This window comes from Lontra canadensis, unplaced genomic scaffold (genome assembly GCF_010015895.1).
Source record: "Lontra canadensis isolate GAN:19392208 unplaced genomic scaffold, GSC_riverotter_1.0 scaffold39, whole genome shotgun sequence".
Lineage (NCBI taxonomy): Eukaryota > Metazoa > Chordata > Mammalia > Carnivora > Mustelidae > Lontra > Lontra canadensis.
In genome coordinates, this window is record NW_022631033.1 from 13,837,029 (window position 1) to 13,864,512 (window position 27,484).

Below are 27,484 nucleotides of genomic sequence, written 5' to 3' on the forward strand. Positions count from 1 at the left end.
CAGCATCTCATGCATCCAGAAGCAGAGCCGCCAGCCGAAGGGAGCACCGTGTCCTGTATTTGCTGGGTACACACAGACGGCGTGGCTTTGGGCTGGGTGGCTGTTGTCAGTGGTTTGACTTTGCCCTCTGTCCCCCGTACTCTCTTACCTTTTCTTGATCATTATTTCCTCCCCCCTCGTGCACATACAGTGTTTCTCTTCCATTTATTGTTACTAGTGAACTGAAATGGGGTGCTCAGAAGACAAGTGAGTGCCCCTGTACACAGCCTGCGTCCCGGGCTAAAGCAGGTGGTGTCGGGAGAGGCTTCTGGGAAATACGATTCACCGTGTAAAGCCTCGTTTCATCATAAAACAAATCGTGCTTTGCCAGTTCTAAATCCTTACGTTTCCTCTTGGCTCCTACTCAGCTGCCAGACAGAGCACTTCTGCATCCTCCCAAATGGGTCCCATTTGCCATTGACGTGGCGGGCTTCTCTTGATTCCAGGGGTGGCCTCGGGCAAGAGTCTGAGTCAGTGCCACAAGGTGGTCTCTGCGGGGCCGAGCTCACCTGACCCCAGATGCCCCCAGCCGTGTGTGCCACCAGCACTGCCCTGCACCCGGGCCAAGCGCTCAAATGCGGTGACGAAGCCCCCACCATGGGTCATAAAGCGCTTTGGGGAGAGGGAGTTGCTCACCATGAGGGACCATCAGCAAGCACGAGTCGCTCTCAAATTAAAAATATCTGCTTTACACATTTTTACACATCTTCCGTGTCCTTGCCATACAGCCGTTGAAATTCCAAAACTTCTGTGCTGCAGAACACTGTAGCTAATAAGATCGTAACGTTGCTCCATATTTTCTCAGATTCATATTCTCACAGCTCCGTATTCTCTTGCTTGAGAGCTTTGTCTGTCTGCCAGCATGTCTTAATTGTTTCTTAATTATGTGAATGTTTCTGTCTCTGATTCTGAAAAAATTTTAAAGCAAGTAGGTTGGGGGTATGAGTGTCATTTTTTAAATGGAAAAGGCACTTCTTACTTCTATAGATGACATGACATTTTCCCTAGGTAGAACATTCTGGGTGGTCTTCCTCGGGAGAGACCAGGCAGGTGCTTCTCTCAGGGCACAAGGGCAGAGAGAGGACAGTGTGAAGACGCTGCCCTTGTCTTGCGAAGCGCAGATGAATGGATAGTGTGGGTCAGTAGGACCAGGAGGAAAGTAATCTTCTAGGGGCCAGGTTGAGAAGATCCTTTCTCACCGTGGAGAAGGGCTTGGAGAGACAGGGACGCACCCTCTCAAAGGGGCTGATATCAGCAGTTTCTTGTAATCCCTGGTCAGGGGGACATTGGTGAGGGCAGGATTCTTCCTACAAAGGACACCCGGAATCTGAGGAAGACTTCCGGCTTCCGTGATTCCGTCAGAGATGGAAGAATGGGGCACCCGATCGAAGATGGCCACCCCACTGGAGGGCTCCTGAGTGCCTTCATTGTGCTTCTCCCAAGGCAGGCGTTATCTGGAAACACTGACCACCGGCCCTGAGGGTGTGCTGGGAGGGGCTCCAGGCTCTTCAGGCAGCCCAGGCAGAAGAGGGAGAAAGAGCTGGTGCTTTCCAGGAGCTTCAGGTCTAACTGGGGAGCACACCAACAAGAACATGAAAGCAGGCTCGGCAGCTCAAAGCCATAGAGGGGCTTAGCAGTGGGCCTGAGGAGGCCAGAATGGGGACCATCACTTGGGACGAAGACAGGGAAAGCTTTGGATTTTAAATTTCAGCATGAAACACACTAATGTCTTATTGAAGCCTCCTTAACACACCAGAAAAGCCTTCATTTGTTAGTGCAGTATTCCGTTTTAGAACTCACTTCAAAAATGTTTCTCCTGTTTCAGAAGACATGGATTTTAGTGGATTTGGGGCCTTTCTCCAGATCTTTACCTTCTAATTTAGTTCATCTCAGTTGTATTAATTTTTTTCCATGTTGAGTTTTTGTTTATATTTAAGAGATTAAAAAAATAGGGACCGTCTACTCCTTTCCAAAATACACCTTTGAAAGCTGGGAATTAAGAATTTATCATGCTTTGAAGTACTAAACAAAATGACAAGAATTGCTTTTTTTTTTTTTTAAATTTTACCATATAATGAAATTGTGTTGGTGACACTTCAAAGGGTAGGTAGCTATAAATAAAATATGGGCATGTTTCCTTACTGCCTAAAACACATTTCAAAGGGGTTAGAAATTAGGGAAATTTTATTTTTCTCCAAAGAAAAATAGCTAATTTTTATATGCCCACCTTGCAAGGCATGCTGAGGCTTTGAACAAGGAAGGTTTGTTTTGATGTCTGTAGAGCACTTTTACATACATCACTGCATTTGATCCCTGTAACAGCCTTAGCAGACAGACACAGTAGGATTTTAATCGCCAATTTGCAGATGAGAAAGCTGGGACCCCTTGACTAAGTGACTCGTTTAGGGACACACAATTAGTAGCAGGAGATCCAGAAACCACAGTGGTCTTCTCGGTCCCGTTCTGTGGTCCTTGACCGCTCTGGACAGGCTCATTCCAGGGATGTCCAAAGACGGGTGACATAGACTGTATGCTTGATATATTTTTAAATGATTTACTCACATACACAGTGCCCCAACACTCCACATTTTTTAAAACCTTGGTCGGTTGAATGTGGATGAAATTTCGTGATCATTGGTGCAGACAATGAGATGTGCTATAGGGTAGGAAGGGAAATCACTTTTGTTTCTTTTCCTTGTTGAAACCGTTAAGCCCAAATGAGTTCACACTGGCAATATGGACTAATTTGTTTCTTAATTGCTGAAATTCTCATCAAAGTAAGATTAGAATTTTTGTCACTATCAGTTGGGAACGGTCTTTGTCAATTCCAGCACTTTAGGACAGTCTTTCATGGTTCTCTGTTACACCTGTCAAGTGTTTTAGTAACTTTAGGCCAAATCCCAGGCCTGTGGAAGGATTTTGTGATCTTTCTTAGTGGTTTGTGATTTTCCTCCTGGCTGTCTTTGCATGCCTCATGAGAGCACAAGTCTTTGGGTGTTATACACAAACTGTGAATCACAGAACATGTACTATATGGTGACTGACGTAACATAATTTAAAAAAAAAAAAACATTTAAGAAAATTTTAGAATACTGGAATTTTTTAGATTCTCAGTAACGTTGAGTCGGAAGAGATCTCCCTCTTCGCTAAGCGTGGCCGTGGACGGTTGGCCCACTTTGCCTCTTGTCGGTGGCTCTGTTTTCTCTCCTGTCCATTCATTTGGGTTTTCCCCTCATGGTACATGATGTCTGTATAATAAGAATCTTTTCCTTTAGTTTCTGTTTTATTGTAATTACGTGGAAATAAATTCATTTCTGTTTCTTTTTTCTAGATTGAAATTGGAAGAGCGAAGGAAAGAGCTCCTACAGAAACTTGAAGAAAGTACTAAATTAACTACTTGTTTGCATTCACAACTTAAAAGGTAAGCCTGCTTGGTTCTTGAGGGAAAGGTTTTTCTTGACTACACTTTCTTGACTACATTCAGGCATGTTTTGGTTCATTCTGGGTTACTTTTCCCTTTATGTTCAACTATTAGAAAGTGAATAAAATTGGGACACCTGGGTGGCTCAGTCAGTTATGCCTCTGCCTTCAGCTCAGGTCATGGTCCCAGGGTCCCGGGATCGAGTCCCACATTGGGCTCCCTGCTCGACGGGGAGTCTGCTTCTCCCTCTGCCTCTGTGATCTCTCAGTCTTTCTCTCTCTCAAATAAATAAATAAAATATTTTTTTAAAAAGTAAATAAAATAGTTATGCTAATAAAATTAAAACTTGGATGATCAAATTTAAAGTTGCATAGATTTTTTTCCCCCCACAAACCCCAAAGTCATAGGCAGAAGATACTGTGGGAAGAAGATATAGTTTATATATTTTAGCTGTGAAGACATACTTAGGAAATGACACATTTCTTCAGATCACCCTTTCTTTTAAAAAGGGAGGGGGAGGAAAGATTTGCCTTAAAATAGCTACGTGTTCACTCCTTCAGCACACACGCCCCGAGGGAGACGGGCCTGTGTGAAACCTGTGTGCATCAGCTTGCCTTTGTTCTCTGACAAGTTTCAAAGCTTTATTCTTTAACCAAAATAATTGCATTAGCACTCAGTACCATATACACTGTTTTCCCCTTCCCTATTATTACATCGCCTACTTGCTGCGGGCTCTCTGTGCAGGTAGATTTGTCGGTAGGTGTTCATTACTTTCTTGGCTTTGGTTTTTGCAAAGGGGACTCGATCTTTAGTCAGAACAGAGTTGCTGTATAGAGAGCCAGGTTGAAAGTGTTCGTGAGTCAGCATGGCAATAGGTAATATCATAATAACGGGTTATTTTTCCGTCCCCCCCCCCCCCCCCCGTCATTATGCTGTTTGGCGCCACTGGGTTCCTTCCTTCTGGGATGCGGAGGAGGCGGTGGGCATCGCGCTTGGGTTTCTGTGTCATACCAGTTTTCACAGCGAGGGCCCCTCTCTCCTCAGCCTCTCGGCCAGCACCCTATCCATGTCGTCTGGGAGCAGCCTGGGCTCCCTGGCCTCCAGCCGGGGGTCTCTGAACACCTCCAGCAGGGGCTCGCTCAGCTCCCTCAGTTCCGGAGAGCTCTATTACACCAGTCAGAGCGACCAGACAGACGCGGATTACCAGTGCAAACTGGACCTCCTTCTGCAGGAGAAAGGCGGCTACATTCCTTCCGGACCCATCACCACCATCCATGAAAACGAAGTGGTCAGGTCCCCCAGCCAGCCCGGCCAGAGCGGTCCCTGCGGGGTGGCAGCCACGGCCGCAGGCCACACACCCCCACGGACTGAGGCCCCCAAGTCTGTGACGTCCCTGTCCTCACGGTCCTCCCTCTCCTCCCTGTCCCCTCCCGGCTCTCCCTTGGTCCTAGAAGGCACGTTCCCCATGTCTGCTCACGATGTCCCTCTCCATCGGTTCACTGCTGACTTTGAAGACTGTGAATTGAGTGGCCATTTTGCAGACCTCAGCCTCGGCGAAAGTCAGATCTTGCTGGATTCTCATTCAGGAGGAGTGTCCCAGCCTCTCGCGGAGGATAAGGACCTCGGGGAATGTGCCCGGGAGCCCTTGTATGAAGGAACTGCAGGTGAGCGGAGACCTTTGCTTCCGGCTCCTCCCCCTTAGTTATTTTAAGAAGAATGGTGGGAGGGCTGCTTTTTCCATGGAAACAAATTTTGGCCCCCCCCCACCCGCCACCCTTCTCTCTCTCTCTCTTTTTCTCTCTCTCTCGGCTTCATTTGAGAAGGAGTTTTTACTGATATACCTAGACTAGACATTTTTTCTTTATCAAATAAAAGTCGCCTTCCTTGCTTAATAGATTTAATCACGAAGTATCTGTCCTATTGTCCAGAAACCCTTTGGACGGTGGCAGCTGGCTGGGGACACGTCTTGTGAACACACTTCACACCGCCAAATAGATTCGGGCTCTGAAATAGCAAGGCGAAAGAAGAGGGCTTTCTTTTAAAAGTCGGCCTAAAACAGATTAAAACCAAGGCAATTAGCATAGCAGTTAATTAGTATCAGGGTTCAATGTTTAGATTGCTCAGGGAATTCTGTATAAATACAATTTTTGTTTCGTGCCCCTCTCTCCCTTTCTTCCCGAAGTGAATTTGGGGGAGAGCGGGTTCCGATGTGGTAGTGTTAGCCTGCCATCTGCTGGCCGCTTTGCTAGTTGCAGCCCAGGAAAGTGTGCCGCCTCTCGCGCCCTCGCTGCTGCCTTCGTATGCAGAGACAGAAACAGAGGACCAGTTTTCATTTTTCGGTTTTTGTTTAGTTTTGTTTTGTTTTACTTCAATATCTGTTTCCCTTTGCAAGGCGGAAGCTCTCAGTATATTAGAGATGGTTGTAAAGAACAGGATGGTACCCTTGTTGGCTGATAACCACCGTTGTGGCCCGAGGACCGTGGTCTGCCCTGGAGCTAGCCTGAAACGCAGCATGAGCTAAAAGCCCCAGTTCGGGTCCCCAAGAGCCCCGTTCAGATCTATGCACATCACTGTGTCCATGACGCAGAAGAAGCCAGGCCTCTTCAAAAGTACTTTTCTGCTGCTTTGAGAAGCCTCCTTATTTTCTATCTCTGGGCTGGAGAATTCTAAGTCTTAACTCATTGGCCAGTTTCAATGTTTAAAGAGAGAGACAAACCCAGCACGTGTGTGTGATTTCCGATCCTGGAGGCCGAAACCCCTCCTGCCGGCAGCCTGGAGGGCACAGGGGACATCTGTGTGGTTTGTGTGGCACTGCCTGGAAGGGGCCACAGCTGCAAGTGATGTGTCAACGACCTCATTGACGTCAGAGAAAATGAGCAGACGGGTGGCTTTTCTTAGTGATTCCAGGCGAGCGGAAGCCAGCAGTGGGGCCTCCCTTCTGCCCTCCAGGAAGGATGCAGTGTGGGGGGCCGGGCGGTGCTTTCCGCCCCTGGAGCCAGCCGCGCCTGCATCCTCTGGTTCTAGCGAGCACAAGCACGTTACCCAGGCCCTCCGCTTTGTTGTTTCTCACCTGCAGAGTGGTGATGATAAAGGCCCTTCCTCGCAAGGGACTGGGAGAATGGATGCCAGGGCACAGCGACAGCCTCTGACTGGGCCTGGCACTCAGCATTCTGTTCCTGAGTACTCTGTTCATGTAATTAGTGCTACCGCGTGCGGTTAAACAATATGGACGGTGCTGAGCCCGGTTCCTACCACAGGCTGCTGACATGAAAGTGCACAAGAAGAAGCAAGAAAAGAAAGTGGCTTGTTTTCTGTGCCACACTTCTGTGCTTTGGACTTGAAGGCTCTTGAGCATGTCAAAGCTGTTTTCACTCTTTGTGTATTTGGAATGTTCCCCAGCGACCCATTCTCAACACTCAGTCAGTTTGGAGGGGCTGGTCCGTGAGGCTGGCTGCCAGAGAACCGGGAGACCAGTGCAAGAATTGCCCAGGGTCCGACCCCACCTGGGTCTGTGGGCCTCTTTGCCCGACTCTAGCCTTGCTCCTGCCTCTGGGTCTGCTCCAAGAACGCAGCATCGCCAAAGCTTCCAGGAGAGAGTTCTTACCTTTCAAACGCATCTTGTATTAGAAAGCTGCTACCTTAGAAAGCAGTCACCCTAAAGGAAGATATCCGAGAGCTTTCTTTGGAAAGCGTGTCGAGAGCCATGTGTGAAAACAGCTAAAAGCATGTATTTAACTGTAAAGACTCATCCTCTAGAGGTTAGATCACCAGCACTTGGTCCATTCGGGGGCATCTGACTTCTGTGTGGGGGCGGGTGGCCCAGGGTCGTGACGCTGTTCGCTCTCCCTCAGCACTCTGGAATCTTCTGCAGGTCAAGCCGACTTCCCTTATGCACATCCCACTCCCCGGCGCCAGTCCCCGCCGGAGGACAGAGACCACATCGGAATGACTTCGAAGTCCTTCCATTCAGTCTCTGTCATGGTCAAAGTCAATTTCAGCTGCCGCGGATATTCCCGGGGGTAATCAATAAATCACGTCATCACCTTCACCCCTCACGAAGGGGGGTGGGCGGAGAGCGGCACTTGATCATCAAGGAGAAAGCATTCCCACTGCCAGAAATAAAAAGGGAAATGCAGCAATCAATTCTGTAATCTGAAGCGTTAAAACTTAAACATCTTAACAAGATGTAAAGTCACGACTCAGAAGGGGGGCGAGATGCATAGCAATCCTGATCCCGCTCACTCTCCGGCGATGAAAGAACGCCGCGGGCTCGCGGCTCACTCCATAGGATCGTGGCTTTCAACGAGCGCTCCTTGCTCACCGCAGGACACAGTGTGTGAATATGAGTTAGAGATAAAAGTTAAGTGGGAGATGGTGCTGAAGCTTCAGTAGCACAAAGTTGTTTTTTTCTTCCCCCTGATGGTATTAGCTGGTGAGGAGTTCTATAAGTCAAAGACTTTTTTTTTTCTTTAGCTTCTGTTAGCGTGGTAGCCCGCAAGATGTAGACTATGGTGTGTGGAGGGAAGGGGGGAGCCGAAGAGGCAGAAACCTTTCTTGCCGTTGAGTAGCTAGATGCTCTCTGTTCCAGAAATATCGTTTAAGAGTCGAGGGATGCAGCTCGCTCCTTGCCACTGAGCGGATGGTGACTGCAGTGAATCCGTAACAGAGAGAAGCAAGGGACCGACAGCCATGTGTGTCATTTATCCCTTCCCTTCAAGTGTTTCCGGGCGGAGAGAAACTGTATTCTTTCTCAAACGATGATCAAAATAACTGGCATCCCAGGGACCTCTGTAACATCGGGATGCCTCGAAGCGGCCACATCTGTCCACTCCAGTAGCGACGTCCTCGATTCCCAGATGCAAAGTCCTTGGGATTGCTCCTAACCAAGCCATGTGTGTATTTTTACATTTAACTTTTCCTAATAATAAATCCTAATTAGCACGCTCGCTCTCCCCTCCCTAGATGTGGAAAAATCATTACCAAAAAGAAGAGCCAGCCACCTGCTCGGGGAGAAGACGGCCTGCGTGTCGGCTGCCGTGTCTGACGAGTCTGTGGCTGGAGACAGCGGGGTCTACGAAGCTTTCGTGAAACAGTAAGAACTCACAAGAGCGCTTGTGCGTTACACGGTTACCTCCTCCTAGCCGTGTGTGTGGGCTCTAGCCTGGGGGTCCGCTCTGCTGTGGAAGGGTGGTGGGCATTAAAGAAATGGTGGGCCTGAAAATTCCAGTGTATTAGAAACCTCCCATCTGACCCGCTTGGAGACTTAAAACTCAATTTTAAGGAGAATGTTGGAGGTGCTGGCCACGCCCCGTTTGGAACATGAACCTTCTCGTGTCTATTTCTAAAAGCCTGGAACGTATTTCAGGGTGTTGGAGGGACACCCCCTTCCCCCGGGGAGGCTCAGGAAATTCAGGCATCAGGAAGTCTTTCCCTGAATGGCTCAGAGGCAGACTCCTCTTGAAAAGGTGAAGAAAGATCTAGAAGAGTGAGTTTTCCCTGGGGTCAGGTACCCTGGAGGCTGAGGAGTGCTGTTAATTCAGGTTTTCATTCAGAATCAGCAAGTGGCAAACAGTAACCGAGACAGTCAATACCCATGTTCATAAACGGTTCACCTGCGCCCCCTGTTGCCCTGTCCCTAGGCCTAGTGAAGCTGAAGATGTTCCCTTCAGTGATGGGGATGTCACCATCGTGGAGACGGCCCAGGTGCAGATCGGCCTCAGGTAAGGGAAGGCATGTGGAGGAGGGCGGTTCTAGAATTTGGTGCAGGGACAACTGGCCTGTGCCCTTTCCTGGTTTCATAGGCTTCTCTTCTGACAGATACGACGCCAAAAGGTCAAGCTTCATGGTGATTTTAGCACAGCTCCGAAATCTTCATGCCTTCTTGATACCTCATACTTCAAAAGTGTAAGTAAAATCAAAGAACAAATTGAAGAGCTGCGGATTGTTCACACGTGATAAATTGTACGTTGTGATTGAGCAGCTCGCCCAGATGAACGTGGGAAGAACATACAGGGAGGACCAAGCCCTCAGTCCACAGTGGATAAAACGAAAAGAAAAGGTGCAAAATGTGCAAAAAGCGTACTAGATTTTGATCCTTATCCAACCCATTCATGGTTAGGTTTAGGAACCAAGAGTTTCTTCACAACCAGAAACTGTATTATGCTATGCTGGAGCCTAAGTCTTTTAATTTTAATTTAATTAAAATGTTTGTTGTTGCCTAATTATACCCACTGTTGGTTTAATGTAATTTTCTGATCTTTTACATGAAAATGTAGTGAACAAATTTCACTTGTCGATACAACTTGGCTAGAGGCCGTATCATGCTACACATAAGCGTGTCATTCCTTAGCATCTAGCATTTGCCTCCCTGTGACAGTAATTCCTTAAAGTTATTTCACCTTAAGTGATGTTATAATGCTATGTAGCCTGTTGCCTGGGGAGTCTCTCCTGACATGTGTCTCTAGGATCTTTCACCACCGTTTACACTCTCTGGAGTCAGCCTTTCAGAGGCTCTCTTAAAGGCCCATGGCCAGAGAACCCCAGGAAGAAGCTAGATTTCAACTCAGCACCTCTGACTTCAAATCCAGAATCTCCGTGTAGCTCTGCATTTCACACTTTGCTCAGTCTGCCAGTATAAGGACTTGGAAATGGGCGCCTGGGTGACTCAGTGGGTTAAAGCCTTTGCCTTCAGCTGGGGTCATGATCTCAGGGTCCTGGGATCGAGCCCCACGTCAGGCTCTCTGCTTGGTGGGGAGCCTGCTTCCTCCCCACCCCCCGCCTGCCTCTCTGCCTACTTGTGATCTCTGTCTGTCAGATAAACAAATAAAATTTAAAAAAATAAATAAGAAAAGAAAAGGACTTGGAAATAAGAAAGAGCTATTGATGGGTGTCTCCCAAGACTCTGGACCCGGCCAGGTGGATGCTCTCCTTAGTGATGAGAGTACATTCCTCAATGAGAAGGACATTTCATAGAGTAAATATGAGAGTTCTGGATGTTTTCCCTGTGGGTTTACTTTTCAGTTCACATCCGAATACTCCTAAGATTTGTCAGAGAAAAGAAACTGGGTCTAAGTAAAAACAGAGCGAGGTGAGATTGTTCCGGAGACAGTAGAACAGAGCAAATGGCTTCTGTGTATTGGCGGTCATCAAAGCTGCAGGGGAGTAGAGTCCCAGGAGGGGAGTGGGCTGCAGGGTCTCCTGAAATCAAGGTGCGTGTGCGGGGTGGTGGTGGGGTGGTCCGTGTCAAATAGGGAGACCAGAAGTCTGCACCTGGGGAGTGTCTGCATCACCCCAGAGAGCCTGCTTACTGGAACTGAGATTAGGAAGGCCGGTCAGTAGCATTCAGGAAAGACTGGCTTGACGATATTATCTGTGACTTCTCCCTACCAGCAAGTAGGCTGAAATACTGGGGTGTCAGCAGCCTTTTCATTTCAGCGAGGCATCACCTGGGAGAAGACCACTCCACCAGGGGTCAAACCTACGAACAGGGAGAACCATCCCACCAGTCGGGAGAAAACTACCGAAGTCCCCAAGAGAACCCGCATCTTCTTTAACCTCGTGCTGTTAAGGACAGGCGTCCCCAGATGTGCCACTGCCGAGCCAATCGCGGTCACTCTCACTTTCCTCCTGGGAAGTCAAACAAAGTACCCCTGGGGTAGGGTGACAGCCAGCACAGTTCAGGACCCGTGACTGTCCTCAGGCAGTGAGTGCAGCGGGCTCTGATGCACCCCGCTCGAGGGCAGTTACTCATCTGACTGGTCTGCGCCTTCCTGAGATGTCTAGGGCCATGTTCCTAAGCCCCTACATGAAAGCTTCGGTCTAAATAAGGACGCTGCCTAAAGGGAAGTATCGTAAAAGTGGTCCAGGGCTGTATGGACGCTCCCGCCCAATTTCAAATTTTACTTTCTGATTACTAATTACACCAGGCAGAGCTACCCTCCAGCTGGTGGGCTCCTGCCTCCAGCGTGGAGAGACCCCACCTACAGCAGAATGCAAGGAAGAGCGTCCCGACCTTCTTCCCCTGCTGCCTCTGGTGGAAACGTTTTGGGGTCGCGGAAGTGGTTAGGCCACTGGCACAGAGGGAAACGGAGGTCTGGAGGGGGAGAAAATGGCTTCCCTCCATTCCAGCTCTGCAGCTGTACTTCCCCTCCTGGCTTTCGGGAACAGATTTCTTCTGCCCCATCTCCAGCCTTAACAGCAGCCGAGCAAGGCCCCGCAGTCCCCTCAGGCTGACTCTCCATAGTTGGTTTTTATATTCTGATAATTCCATAATTGTATATATTGCATCATCAGTTTTCTATTCTGATATAAAAATACAGAAATAGTAGGACATCCCTCAGTCCTGCCTGTGAATTTACAGTTTTCATAATTGGAGAAAGGCGTCTTTTAGAATAGGAATTAGATCAGCCCAGAATTGGGGTGGGGGCCAGATTTAATGGGCTTTTTCTTTCTGGGACTTAGAAGAAAATACCTCGGGCCATTTCTAGGAATTGTGAACCCGCGTGTAACATGTGCTTAGAAAAATCACCTGCACATATCATGAGAAGTCACTGGTTTTCCGTAACTCTCCCTTTGAATTTTTACAAAGCTTACAAACTTTTACAACTCTCGCTTTGAAATTTTACAAAGTTTCATTATCGATACTTTTGTGATGCTCGACAGTAGATTTGTAGGTTTGCTTCACAATAAGCTACTTCGCAGTTCTTTTTCGCTCGTAGGGTAGTGTAGTCCAGTCCTGGGAAATGATGACCAGCACCCCTGTTTAACTCTCAGGGGTGAAGACTCTTTGGGACAAAATTGGCTTTGCACGATCCCATCTTCCCAGACTCAGAAAACTTTACTTCGGAATTGGCTGTCCCCGGGCAGGTGGGATGTTACATTCATCCGCTCCATGGATTTTGTCTTTGCTGCAGCCTTGGGCTGAGTGGCAGGCACGGGGCACCGTGGGCTCGGGTGGGCGGAGGACGGAGCCTTCTCTCTGCCACTGGGCGCGGTCGGACCGGCTATGGTGTCGTCCAAGTTCCAGTGAAATCCTTTGACTCTTGTCTTTGCAGCTACTTCAGGGTTGCTCTGCTGCCCTCCTCAGCGGACGTCAGCTGTCTGTTTCGCACAAAGGTCCATCTGGCCACAGAATGCATCTTATTCAACGACGTGTTCAGAGTGGCCATTTCCCAAACAGCCTTACAGCAGAAGACGCTGAGAGTGGACCTTTGCTCTGTTAGTAGACACCGGAGTGAAGAGTGCCTGGTAGGTCATTTCCCAGGCCCCGTCACCACAGAAGGCCCAGGGTGGGGTGTATGCTGAGAAGAACTCTCTAGACGCCCGTGCGCTGGCCCTGACACCCCACAGATCTGCCCAGGACCTTGGGCACAGCAGTGGTGCGCTAATTTTTTTTTATTTGAAGCGGGGATTGCAGGTTTTCATTCTCTTATTCAAGACCTCTCAGTTCTGCTTATTAATTGTGATTTTCTGTAAAATCTGTCTCCCGTTCTGCCCTGTGACCTCTGTCATGATGATCACTCTGAAGCATGCTCACTACTCCCAACATGACTCTTGTGCTGGGCGTTTTGTGCACATTATCTCCTTTAATCCTCATGATGGTCTCAGGGAAGAGGTATGACTATCCCTCTTTTCAGAAGAGGTAGTAAGTCTAGGGTCACAGAGCTGATGAACGATGGAGCCGGATAGCAAAAAGACATCCCACACATAATTCACTGCTGTAAGTTTAAATTAAGCAGGAGACTGAGTGTCCGGTCCCTTTATTATATTCTCCCTAGCTCTGGTTTTATAGCTTCTAGGAAGACTTAAATGTTGCTTTTTAGAGGAATGTGATGTTTCAGTGGTAATAATGCAGGAGACGTCACCTATAACTAATGGTGAGTTTAACATGCCCTTGTACATAACAACCAGAAAACCATTACACACCGGAAAAGGTACACAGGATGGTACACAGGATGGTCAAATGCAGGCAGCGAGGGGCTGCCCGTGTGTCCAAACAGTAGCATGGGTTTCGGGTTGAACTTTTCTCTGCGGTACAATCAGAAACACAAAAGCACGCTTCTTGATGAACAAAGTTCATAAGGGTGATAGATTTATTAGTATTTCCTTTTCTTGGTATGAAAAAAAAATATTTGATAATATTACGTGGCAATAAAAAGAAGCAAAGATAGCAGACTCATTAGGCTAGCAGATTGCTACAGTAGATATGTGTGTCAGAAGCTCCTTAAAGTTAGTGACTATGTTAATTAATAGCCTTTAAAAAAAATGGTACCATTTCATTAGATTCTGGCTCATATATGTCATTTGCTGGAATATAAAAACTTTTCTTGACATTCTGCGAATTGGAAGAAAAATTTTGCTATCTGGTCTCTCATTTAAGAACCACAGTAGAATTTTTATTTGTTTTTGTTTTGTTTTGTTTTAAGATTTTATTTATTTGTTTGAGAGAGAGACAGAAATAGTAACAGAGAGCATGGGTGGGGAGGAGAGGGAGAAGCAGGTTTCCACTGAGCAGGAAGCCCAACATAGGGCTTGACCCCGGGACCCTAGGATCGTGACCTGAGCCGAAGGCAGATGCTTAAACAACTGAACCACCTAGGTGCCCCTGGTTTTTGAATTTTATACTGGATAATGGGTTTTTGTGAGTAATGATCAAATGACTCTTACAGCGTATTGTGAGAGGTATTATGATTTATGCTTAGTTGTTTATTTTTTAATTTATTTTTTGACTTTTCATTAAAAAATACAGAAAGTTGCATCCTTAAGTCATTAGGTTTTAGCAAAACAGTATCTCACAAAATAATCCTAGGGTTAGCTTCTAGATTGGGGTTATTTCTTACTTCGTCACACCTTCAGGTTTAAAAAAAAAAATCCACCAATTCTTTATATCATGACTATTGCATTTTTTTAAACCCTAAAACAGGCTAGCCCAATAATCTTTAATAATTACATGAGAGGAAGGAAATAGGAATTTAAACATTTTCTCTTCTTTTCTCCCCCCCACCCCTTTCGTTTCACGCAGGCTGGAACTCAGATCAGTCTGGCTGATTTACCATTTTCCAGCGAGATTTTCACTCTGTGGTATAACCTGCTTCCTTCCAAGCAAATGTCTTGCAAAAAGAACGACGAAGGAAATGAGGACTCTGTATTTCAAACAACTCAGTCATTAATAGATGCAATAGACTTGGTGAGTCCAAATTGGAGTACAAAGGCATGACTAAAGGAAATACTGTGGAATGTGGAATGCCGTGGTACTGGCCTGTTCCCAATCACCTTCACTACCCTTCCTCCCCCGGCTTACCCCTTCCTCACAGCTTCCCAACAACTCTAAACCAGAAAGAAAGAAAATTTCCAGCTTCGTTTCAGGTATAGTTTATAAAAGAACCACTCGTCTCTGCTCACACTTCCTTCCATCAGAATAAACATGCGGAGTCATAGCGGGGTTAGGTGACCCTGGAAAACCTTTCACTTTAAATTTATACTTTTATTTATTTATCTATTATTTTTTTAAAGATTTTATTTATTTATTTGACAGAGAGATAGAGATCACAAGCAGGCAGAGAGAGAGGGGGAAGCAGGTTCCCTGCTGAGCAGAGAGCCCGATGTGGGGCTCGATCCCAGGACCCTGAGATCATGACCCGAGCCGAAGGCAGAGGCTTAACCCACTGAGCCTTAACCCACTGAGTGTCCCTAAATTTATACTTTTATATGTTGTGCTCAGGTTATACATTTGGAACTTGGATCGTTTGCAGCCGTTATATGACTAAGGCTAAAGATTGTCTTAGTCACTATTTGTTACATCAGTAAAGCGATAAATATTTTCTGTTGAGTTTCTTATAAACCAACAGGTTATCCACATTCAGCACTTCTAAAAATTTACAGAGGGGGCATTCTGGGAAGCCATTCATCACTGACTTGGCGTCTGTGAACGTTGCTACCAAGTTCAAGTGTATGTTCAGTTATCTCTGAGGAAAGAGTTTACTGAGCAGAAGTCAGATAATCACTGATCATCTCTTGGGTGCAAGGAACGACAGTGGACGTCGTGGTGGGTGGTGAAAGGGAAACAAGAGTGCGGGTCAAGCTTGTGTCATGCGCCCCGGTTTGTGGTTGACGCTAAGGGAGGCACATGGGATGATGAAATCGGACTTGGACCTTGGAGAGCGCTGATGGGATGGTCCCAGTGTGAGTAAATTGTTTTAACAGCTTGATGCAGTGTAATTCACATACCATGTGGTTCCTCCATGGAAAACGTACAGTTCACCCATCCGAACCACACCGTTCAGTGGTTTTTAGTATATTCACAGAGCTGGGTCACCATCACCATGACGTAGTCTTCCAACGTTGTCATCATCCTAGAAAGGTTCCCTCTACTCATGAGTAGTGGCTCCCCGTCCTCCCTAAGACCTTTCCCCCGAGGCAACCACTCATCCTTCTGCCTCTGTAAATTTGCTTACCATGGACATTTCATATACATGGAATAATACTTCTTCGACTTAACGTCGTGTTTTCAGAGTACCTCCGTACGCTAGCATGTATTCCTACCCCATTCCCTTATCGTTCTGAAGAATGCTCTATTATGTGGATGTACTAGTTTATCTGTTCGTCAGTACATGGGCATTTGGGCTGTTTCCGCTTTTTGACTATTAATACCGCTGCTGTGAACATCTGTACAAGGGTTTGTTAGGACATACGTTTCCGTTCCTCTTTGGCGTCCGTACCTAGGGGTGGACCTGCTGGGTCATAGCTCTGTGTTTTAACGTCTTGAGGAGCTGACAAGCTGTCTTCCAAAGTGGGGGCACCGTTTCCACCCTCACCAATGTGCGCAGGCTCCTGCCAGCCCAGCTTTGCCGCAAATTATTACTTGTCTTTCTGATTTTGGCCAGGCGGTGTGAGGCGCTCATTGTGGTTTTGATGTATAGTTCCCTAATGACTCCTGATACTGAGCACATTTTCATGGACTTATGGGCCATTGTATATTTTTAATTTTTTTTTTTTGAGAGCTGCCTAGTTGGATCCTTTGTGTTTTAGATGACTTCATCTTTTTACTATTTCACTTGATTATTATCTCTTTATTTATTATTTTATTATTAAGTTATAAAAGTTCTTCATATATTCTTGATACAAGTCCCTTATCCAGTAAATGACTTGCAGATATTTTCTCTCATTCAGTGGCTTTCTTTTCACTTTCCTGGTGGTTTTGTTTGCAATACAAAATTGTAAATTTTGATCAAAGTCCAGATTGCCTGTTTTTGTTTTTTGTTTTTTTTCTTGCATTGCTTGTGCTATGGGTGTCCTATCTAGGAAGACTTTGCCCAGCCGAACATCATAAAGATTTAGTCCTGTGTTTTCTTCTGAGAGTTTGAAAGTTCCGTGTTATTTTTAGGTCTCTGATCCTTTTGAGTTTTTCTTTCTGTGTGATGTGAGGAGTAGGTCCAATTCCATTTTCTTGTAGGTGGGTATGCAATTGCTCGCAGTACCGCTTAATTGAAAACACTAATCTTTCCCCACTGGGTACCCTTGCTGAAAGCCACGTTACCGCAAATACGATCCTTTATACTTCTGAACTCTAAATTCTATTCTGTTAATCTGTATGTCTATTTGTGCCAACATCACAGTATCACGATGACTGTAGCTTTGTAGTTATTTTGAAATAGGAACATATGAGTCATCCAGCTTTGTTTTTCTTTTTTAAGATAGTTTGGGTTATTTGGGGTCTCTTGAATTTCCGTATGAATCTCAGTATCGGTTTGTCAACTTCTGCCAAAAAAAAAGAAAGAAAAAAAAAAGCAGGTAGGATTTTTATATAGATTGCTTTGAACCTAAGATCAATTTGGAGGGTGTTGTCATCTTATCAGTTTTAAGTCTTCTGATCATGAATACAGGATATCTTCCCATTTATTTGGGTCTTCATTAACTTCTTTCAAAAAATGTTTTGCCCTCTTCAGAGCCCCAAATCTTACATCTTTGGTTAACTTTATTCTTTTTGATGTTATTGTAAATAGAACTGTTTTCTTATTTCATTTTCAGATTATTCATTGCACTTGATTTTGACTACTTGTCTTGCATCTTGCAACCTCACTGACCAGGTTTATTAGGTCAAATAGTTTTTTTGTGGATTCCCTAGGATTTCCTATAGGTAAGATTCTATCTTCTGCAAATAGAGTTGGTTTTACTTCTTTCTTTCCTGTTGCCTTTTATTTTGTTTTCTTGCCCCTTCGCCCTGGCTAGAACTTCCATTTTGATATCGCAAGAGGTGGTGAGAGCAGACATCCTTGTCATGGATGTGATCTTAGGGGGAAATTTTCAGTTTTTCACCGTTACGTATGATTTCTGCTGTGGTTTATTGTAGCTGCCCTTCATCAAGTGGAGGGAAATCCATTTCCTAGTTTGTTGAGTGTTTTATTGTAAAAGCTGTGGATTTAACTGGTGCTTTTCTGGCTCTTTTGAGATGACATATGGTTTTTATCCTTTATTCTGTTCATATGGTTTATTGATTTTCAGATGTCAAACCAACATCGCATTCCTGGGATAAATCCCACTTGATCATAGTGTATAATCCTTTTTATGTTATTAATTTAGTTTCCTCGTATTTCATTGAGTTTTTTTGTTTTTTTTTCTGTATTCATAGTTTTCTCCTGATGTCTTTGGTTTCAACATCAGAGTAATTTTGGCCTCAGGGAATGAGTTTAGGAAGTATTCCCTCGTAAATGGTCTTTTGGAAGAGTTTGAGAAGAATTGGTATTCTTCTTCTTAAAATGTTTGGTAGAACTTGGCAGTGAAACCCTCTGGGTTTGGACTTTGGGAAAGTTTTTGTTTACTAATTCAGTCTCTTACTTATTATAAGTCTACTCAGAACTTTGTTATAATGTCACTTTGTGTAGTTTTGTGTCTTTCTAGAATGTGTTCATTTATCTAGGTTGTCTGACTTGTGGGCAAACAATGTTTGTAGTAACCCTTATAATTCATTTTTTTCCTGTGGATTTGACGGTGATATCCCCTCTTTGTCTCCTAGTTTCAGTAATTTGAACTTTTTCTCTATTTTTCTTGGTTAATTTAGCTAAAAGTTTTTACTTTTTTGAATCTTTTCGAAGAATCACCTTTTGGTTTCACTGATCTCTAATATTTCTCTATCTGCTATTTCATAAATTTCTACTCCGTCATTATTATTATTATTATTATTAGAGAGGGGCAGGGAGGAGGGGCAGAGGGAGAGGGAAAGATAAAATCTTAAGCAGGCTCCAGGCTCAGTTGAAGCCCGACACGGGACTCCATCTGACAATCCTATTTTTTGGTATTTTTTTGTTTTGGTTTTGTTTTTTTTAGAGAGAAAGAGAGAGAAAGTAGTCTTTATTATTTCCTTCCTTCTGATTACTTTAGGTTTACTCTTTTTTTCCATTTCCTAAGGTAGAAGTTTAGGTTATAGACTTGAGATCTTTCTTCTGCTTTGACACAGGCACTCCTAGCTATAAATCTCTTGCTGAGTGCTGTTGGAGCAGTGTCTTACCAACTCTGATAGGTCTTCATTTTCATTCATCTCTACGTGTTTTCTGATTTTTCCTCGTGACTTCTTTGACTCATTGGTTATTTAAGAATGTGTGAATTTCTACATCTTTGTTACTTCTTATGCTTTCCTTGTATTATTGATTTTTTACATCATTACAGTGTGGTCATAGAACATAATTTGTAGGATTTCAGTCCTTCTAAGTTTCCTGAGGTTTGTTTCATGGCCTAGCATATGCTACCATTCCTGAGAATGTTCTCTGTGCCCTTGGGAAAGTGTGTGCTCTGCTTTTACTGGATGAGTATTCTATAGGTGTTTCTTAGGTTCACAGTGTTGTCATCTTATTCTAATCTCACTTTAACTCGTTTCTTTTGTGGAGAGGAGTGATGGAGAAATTTTAACAAAGTGTACAAAGGTAGTGTGGATGTGAATTTTCCAGGGAATTTCCACAAAGTCAACACACCTGTGTAGCTACCACCCAGGGTATAGTGCATTCCCAGGACCCCCAGAATCCTCCCTTGTGCCCCATTTAGTCATTACCACTCTCCCCTAAAGATCATCTCCATCCTGACTTCTGTCTTTGAACTTGATATAATGGAATCACTCATTGCATGTTCTTTCGTGTCTGGCATCTCCTGTTCAGCAATATGTTTGTGCAGGTCACCTGTGTTGTTTTGTGTAATTGTAGTTCATCCATGCTCCGTGCTGCGTGAGAGGTCATTGTATAATTATATCACTTTCTTTATCCATTCTGCTGTCAATGGACATTTGAGTTTCTGATTCAGGGGCTGTTATGAGTAGTGTTGCTATTAGCATCTCCTACATGTCTTTATTTACCTTTTTTATTTTAGCTGTTGTGATAGATAGATAGATAGATAGATAGTACTCTCCTGTTTTTTGCATTCCCCTGATTATAATGTTTAATGGCCAGATGGATGTCATCTTTTGTGAAATGTCTGTTCAAGATTTTTTTCTATTTTTTCTATTGGATTCTCTTTCTTTAAATAGGTTGGTAGCAGTTCTTAATTTTAGACTTGAGTGTTTTGTCTAATAGGTTTTGATTTTTTCCAAATATCTTTTACTATTTTGTGACTTGCCTTTTCATTTTCTTAATGTTGCCTTTTGGTGAATGGAAGAAGGACTCAGGCTTAACGTAGTCTTACTAATCAGTTTTTCCCTGTATGCTCAGTATTTCCTTTGCTATTTAAGAAGGATCATGAAGGTGGTTTACTACATTGTCTTATAAAAGCTTTATTGCCTTGCCATTCACATTTAGATCTAAATTCAACTGAAATTACCGTTTGTATAAAGTGTAAGGTAGGGGTCAAGATTCCTTTTAATCCACGTCATAGCTGATTGACCCAGCATCATTTGTAGAAAAGATTTTCTTTCCCAGCTGCATGACAGTGTCATCTTTGTCATAAGTCCAGTGACCTGCACATGGTGGGGGGGGGTCTGTTCATGGGTATCCTGTTCTATTCTGTTGGCGTAGTTGTCTACCTCTGTAGAAAATACTATACTTTTTTCAAAGTGAGGCCTTGCAATTATTCATCATTTAGAATGATTTTTGAGGCTATTTATAGATAATTGCTCTCAGATTAAAGAAGTTTCTTACTCTTTCTAGTTTGCTGAGGCTTTCTATTATGCATGGATATTGAATTTTATCAAACATTTTTACTGTTTACTTCTTAAATTGATTACATCATTGTTCTCTTTTATTCTCTTAATGTAGTGAATTATACATTGATTGACTTTTGAATGTTAAACCACCCTTAGATTCCTAGGATAGGACAGACTTCATTGTGGTGTATATGTTTTTATATATGTTGCTGGATTAGATTTCTTGATTTTGTGTTTGAGTTTTCTTTATGTTCATGAGGGAAATTAATCTTTAGTTTTCTTTTTTTGTAATGTCATTTTTTGAAATCAAGGTTTTACAGGCTTCATAATATGAGTTAGAAAGCATTCCTTTTTTACTCTCCACAGAAGGTTTTTGTGAGATGGGTGTCCTCTCTTCCTTAAATATTCAGAGGAATTCCCAAGAAAATTCACCAGCCCAGCCTGTAATTTTCTTTTGAGAAGCAACCTTTCTCAGCTAAGGCTCTGCAAAGGAAGTAAGCACTATAAAAAATGTTTTCAGTGACTACTTTCTTATTTGTCCCAAGGATGACATGTAACTTACGGCATTCTAGGTGTTGTTTTGTTTTGCTTTAATATAATGGATACTAGAGGTCATTAGGCTTAATTCTCACAGAATCCCAGTTGAAAAGGGCTGGTGAAATGTTTTTTAATTACAGATTCAATTTCTTTATTACATATAGGACTATTCCAGGTTTCTGTACTTACATTCATTTTGGTAAAAGTAGTATTTTCTATAGGATTTGTCTGTTTTATCTATATTACCAAAAATTTGGCAAAGTTATTCATGATACCTTCTTATTTTTATATATGCAAGGACTTTGCTATGTTCTCTGTTTTGTTTCTGACATGGGTAATTATTACCATTTCTATTTTTTCTCCCTCTTGCCAGGGACTTGTCAGGTGTTTTATTTTATTCAAAGAAACAACGTTTGGCCTCATTGATTTTTTTTTCTTCTATTTATGTATGTGTTTTCTATTTTGTTAATTTTGCTCTTTTATTATTTCCTTGCTTCTGCTTTCTTTAGGTTTAATATGATGTATTTTTTTCCTTCTTGAGTTAGATCACTGTTTAGCAACCTTCTTTACCCATATATGCATTTAGGGCTAAAAAATTCTTTTTGAGCATAGCTTTGGCTGTTTTTCACGTTTGATAATATGAGATTATTAAAATATGCTACCACTCCTGAATTTTAAATAGTTCATAATTTCCATTGTAATTTCTTTTTTTGGTCTATAAGGATTTTTTAGAAGTATGTTTACTTAATTCCCAAACAGTGGGGTTTTCTAGTTATCTTTTTATTATTGGTTTCTAGCTGTATTTCACTGTTTTCAGGGACTAGAGTATATACTCTTCAATCATACAGAATATTAACCCTGCTTTATGGCTTAGAATGTGGTCAATTTTGGTAAAAGTTCTGTGTGTTGTTGAAAAGAATGCATTCTGCAGGTCAAGTTTGTTCATTTTGTCCTTCAAATCTTCCACATTTACTGGTTTTTCAGTTCTCTTATTTTACCGGTTGTTAAGAGATATATTAAAATCTCCCAACTTATGATTATATACATCTGTTTCTCCTTTTAGTTTGTTAGTCTTTGCTTTCTGAGTTTTGTGTCTATATTCTTTGATAAATATAAATTTAGCATTGTTTTAGCTTTCTGTTCAACTGGCCCTTTTATTGTTATAAAATGTCCCTCTTTATTTGTTCTAATTTTTAAAAAATCTGTCTGGTGTTCATAAAGCTATCTCAGCCCCTTTTTTTGGTTAGTGTTTTCATGGTTCTATCTTTTTCCATCCTTTTACTTTCAACACTTCTGAATTCTTTGATTTAAAGTGTTTCACTTGTAAGCAGTATGGAGTTGGTTTTGGTTTATTGTCCAGTCTTAAAATCTTTACCATTTAATGGAAATACTTAGTTCATTTACATTTAATGCTATTAGTGATATATTTGGGTTTGACCCTATTTTCTTGTTGTTTGTTTTCTTTCAGTGCTATCTTTGTTCCTCGTTTTCCTTCTTTTGGATTAGTCAATTATTTTTACATTTCATTTTCCTTCCTATTAGATCATTAGTAATACAGTTTTTTATTTTTTGCTGTATCCCTAGTGATTACAGCATGTATCCTGGCATTATTAGAAGCTACCTTAAATTAATGCTTTTACTTTTTCCCACGCAGTGTAAGAGTTTTAAAAGACTTTATATTTATTCCCTTTCCTCCTTCCGTGAAATTATTGGCCATGTATTTTAGGTACGTATATTTTAAATCATACAAGGTATTATTGTTTTATTGATAGTCGATACTCTTTTAGATTTCCCCACATCTTTACCCTTCGTGGTGTATTTCATTTCTTTCAGCATTAGTGTGCCTCCATTTGGGCATTTTCCTTATACCTGAAGAACTCTCTCTGGTATTTCTTCCAGTGAAGATCTGTCAGTGTCTTCCTTTCCACTTGTGAAGGACTTTCTTTCTGCATATTCAGAATTGTAGGTGGGCAGTTAATTCTCTGAACACGTTGAAGATACCATTTTGGTGTCATCTGGTGTCCATTGGTTCTGTTGAGCTGCCGGAGAACAGCAGATCCTTCAAAAGTAATGCATCTTTTTTTCACTGTTCTCAAGATTTTTCTCTCTTTCTTTGGTTTTCAGCAGTTTCACTCAGATGTGCTAATGTGGTGTCCTTTCTGTATACACTAGTGAAATTCTTCATCATGTCCTCAGTTTTCGTGAACATACTAATTGTAAAAACTTAAATTCTTTCTCTGAATACCTGCAGTATATGGACCACCTGTAGACCTGCCTCCTTCGTCTCGTCTGTTGCTCTTCTTGGCCTTCAGTCATTCACTGGGTCCTGTTTCTGGTGGATGCTGGATATTATGTATGAAGAATGATAGAGGCTCTGGCTGATACCTTGCTCCGGAGAGGATCTAATGTTCTTCCAGAAGGCAGGTTACAGATCACCTGGATCACTTGGAGGACCTAAGTTCCAATTTTCCTCTCCCCAGGGAAAAAAAGACCTGAGGCCATAAAGAAACTGAAGCATCTGCTTCCTGTGTTAGCCTCCTCACAGCTGGGTTTTGTTTGGTTTCTCACCACTTGCTTTCACATACGCCACTTAGGAATGGCAAATAGCACACCAAGAATATTGTACAAATACTGGACTCACTACGGTTCCTCTCTCTGGCCCATTGCTCACTGCCCGCCATGGTGGTTTAGCTCGGTTTCCATCTTTGCATCCTATCGATACTGCCAGTCTTCTGAACGGCCACAAGTTTAGCCTGTACGCCCCACCGCTAGAGCTGACGCATGTCCCCAAGGGAGAAGAGTGGCAATGACGTCACTCCACCTCTTTGCACTTCTCTCCTCCCTAGGATCTTGGCCTCTAGTCCTGATTGCCTATGATGTTCTTCCATTGCTTTAAAACAGCCGGAGGTTTGTTTATTTGTTGCTTTTTATTTTATTTTATTCAGCTTCCGTATTTGTTCTCAGCAGGAGGATTAGGTCCTGTACTACCTTCTTTTTCACCACTGGAAGCTTACGTCCCCACCTCATGAGTTTTTAAATCATCTCTCACAGTAGATCATGTTCATTGCCATATGCTTTCTACTCCCCAGGACGCCGTGTCCGCCTTACTTGCAAGAACATCAGCCGAGCTCCTGGCTGTGGAACGGCAATTAGCACGGGAAGAAGAAGAAGAGGAACCAGGGCAGGAAGAAGAGCAACGAGGTCCAGATGGAGACTGGTAAACGCAGTTGTTTCCTTTTGCTCTCCGGAAACTCAAAGGGGATGTGTTTCGTTTCTTTTAAGAAACTTTCAGGGGGCTTTTGTAGGTTCAGATCTTGCCCTGGAATTTTGGAAAGCGGCGCCATGGCAGGGAGCCGCCACTGAAGGAAAGACCCTCTTCGGTCATTAGAGAGTCAAAGAGGGCAACAGTGACACTGGGGATGGCGTCAGAGTGAACAGAGGAAGGAGGTTCTTTGTTCATGCCTCCTTAAGTTCTGACACTCTTTCCAGAGCTGTTTTAAATCTCAAGTCTAAAAAGACCTGTTTCAAAAGGTGTGGTAGTGTATTGTCCACTCATACATAAATTTTAAAACTTACTTTCTTTTTCCTTAAGCTACCAGAAGTACCATTGTAGCATTTAGGTTTGGGCAAGTCAGAGCACACATCCTAGAAAACAGCTTAAGAGTGATCACTCCCTATTTGTTTCCATGTCCGTCTTCTTTTCCTGCTCCCTTCTCATTCTCTACACCACCACTCTTTAAAAAACAAATGTTACTATAGTTTTTGTCTAGATTTACATACATATACAGAACTGTCGTGAGCAAGATGGTGGAGAAGTAGGAGACCTAAATTTCATCTGGTCCAGGCATTCAGCTAGATAGTTCAAACCATTCTGAACACCTAGAAACTCAACAGATCGAAGAGAAGAAGAGCAGCAATTCTATGAGCAGGAAAAGCAACCACTTTCTGGAAGATAGGACACGTGGAGAAGTAAATCTGAGGCAATATACAGGAAAATAGACCTCAGCGGAGAGGGAGCCTCTATCAGCGGGCTCCCAGCGAGACTGAGAGAGCAGCAGAGCACGAAATAGAACTTTTAGAAGGCTGCTCCACAGAGGGACATCACCCCAGAGGCTAAGTGGAGAGTGGAGCCCTCGTGGGGACAATGTGGTCTCAGGACCCTCGGGGTCACAGAACAACCAGGGGTACCCCAGTGCAGCAGAGCTCCCAGGTGTTGGATCGGGGAGGATGGCTGCATCAACAGAGTCAAGGAGGTTGGCTCTCAGCTCAGGGTTTCCATAAACCATGATCCAAAGCACATTCAGGCCACTGCTCTTTAGCAGGGACCCCAACAAGTGGCAGATCCGGAGAGACCCCCCCCCCACTCCTTCCTCCTCTGGGAAGAACAGCACAGGCGCTCTGTAGGAATCTGCTGGGTTTGGAGACCCCAAACGGGGCCTTGTGCCAGAGATAGAAACATTTGCTCACAGGCCGGGTGAGCACAGAGCACGACTGGAGACCAGGGAAACAGGAGGGATTGACTGCTTTTCTCTGAGGACGCACTGAGGAATGGGGCCCTGAGCTCTCCACTCTTCTGGCCGGAGATTGGGCGGCCGCCATCTTTGTTCCCGTCCTCCAAAGCTCTATGGAAAGCGCTCAGGGAACAAAAGCAGTGAACCTGCGCAGATTAGTTACCCCGGCACTAGCAAGGGCAGTGCAGTTCCACCTGAGGCAAAGACATTTGAGAATCACTGCAACGCGCCCCTCCCCCAGAAGATCAGCAAGAACATCCAGCCAAAACCAAGTTTACTGATCAATGAGAACTGCACAACTCCAGCAGTAGGGGAATACAGCACATAGAATTCATGTCTACTTTCCCCTGATTCTTTACTCTTTCAAAGTTAAATTTTTTAAATTTTCTTTTTCTTTTTTTTTAATTTTTCCTCTTTCCTATTTTAACCACATCTGATCTTTCCAGCTTCATATCTTACCAATTCCTTTTTTAAAATCTTAATTTTCATCTTTATAGTCATAACCTATCCATTCATCGTATTCACACATATATATAGAGAGAGAAAGAGAAATATGTATATATTTATAAATATTTCTCTTTCTTTAAAATTTTGGGAGCCTGTTTCTTCTAACAGACCAAAATACACCAAAAATCACACACCAAAAATCAAGTGTGTGGCTCTGTTCTATTCACCAGCCTGATTTTTTTTTTTTTTCCTTTCTTGTCCCCCCCCTGGTTTCAGGTCTCTTCTGATTTGTTGAGTGTATATTTTTCTGAGGTCATTGTTACCCTCTTAGCATTTTGTTCTCTCAATCATCTATTCTTGTCTGGACAAAATGACAAAGTGGAAAAACTCACCTCAAAAAAAAGAACAAGAGGCAGTACCGACTACTAGAGACCTAATCAAAACAGACGTTAGTGAGATGTCAGAACTAGTGTTCAGAATGACGATTATAAAGATGATGGCTGGACTTAAAGGATAGAAGATACTAGAGAATCCCTTTCTGGAGAAATAAAGGAACTAAAATCTAACCAAGTTGAAATTTAAAATGCTATGAATAAGGTGCAATCGAAAATGGAGGCTCTTACTGCTAGGATAAATGAGGCAGAAGAGAAAATTAGTGATACAGAAGACCAAATGATGGAGAATGAAGAAGCTGAGAAAAAGAGAAATAAACAACTACTGGATCACGAGGGGAGAATTCAAGAGATAAGTGATACCATAAGATGAAACAATATTAGAATAATTGGGATCCCAGAAGAAAGAGAGAGGGGCCAGAAGGTATATTGGAGCAAATTATATAAGTGGAGAACTTCCCTAATTTGGGGAAAGGAAACAATCATCAAAATCCAGGAAGGACAGAGAACACCCCTCAAAATCAATAAAAATAGGTCTGCACCCCGTCATCTAATAGTGAATCTTACAAGTCTCCGAGACAAAATTCTGAAAGCAGCTCAGGAGAAGAGGTCTGTAACCTACAATGGTAGAAATATTGGACTGGCAGCAGACCTATCCACAGAGACCTGGCAGGCCAGAAAGGACTGGCATGATCTATTCAGAGCACTAAACAAGAAAAATATGCAGCCAAGAATACTATATCCAGGTAGGCTGTCACTGAAAATAGAAGGAGAGATAAAAAGCTTCCAGGAGAAACAAAAACTAAAAGAATTTGCAAACACCAAACCAGCTTTACAGGGAATATTGAAAGGGGTCTTCTAAGCAAAGAGAGAGCCTAAAAGTAACATAGACCAGAAAGGAACAGAGACAATATACAGTAACAGTCACCTCACAGGCAATACAATGGCACTAATTTCATATCTTTCAATAGTTACCCTGAATTGTAAATGGGCTAAATGCCCCAATCAAAAGGCACAG

At 43.3% G+C, this 27,484-nt stretch overlaps 1 protein-coding gene across 5 annotated transcripts in view; it reads left to right on the forward strand.

The window, feature by feature from the left end:
- Positions 1-27,484, forward strand: part of WWC2 (WW and C2 domain containing 2) — a 202,057-nt gene that overhangs the window by 139,819 nt on the left and 34,754 nt on the right. For all 5 annotated transcript variants that reach the window (XM_032869861.1, XM_032869862.1, XM_032869865.1 and 2 more), the window contains exons 10-17: positions 3,371-3,460; positions 4,505-5,124; positions 8,423-8,552; positions 9,100-9,180; positions 9,278-9,364; positions 12,514-12,706; positions 14,481-14,645; positions 24,206-24,333. In XM_032869861.1, coding sequence (XP_032725752.1) covers positions 3,371-3,460; positions 4,505-5,124; positions 8,423-8,552; positions 9,100-9,180; positions 9,278-9,364; positions 12,514-12,706; positions 14,481-14,645; positions 24,206-24,333 — 1,494 coding nt within the window. The remainder of the gene's footprint in view (positions 1-3,370; positions 3,461-4,504; positions 5,125-8,422; positions 8,553-9,099; positions 9,181-9,277; positions 9,365-12,513; positions 12,707-14,480; positions 14,646-24,205; positions 24,334-27,484) is intronic.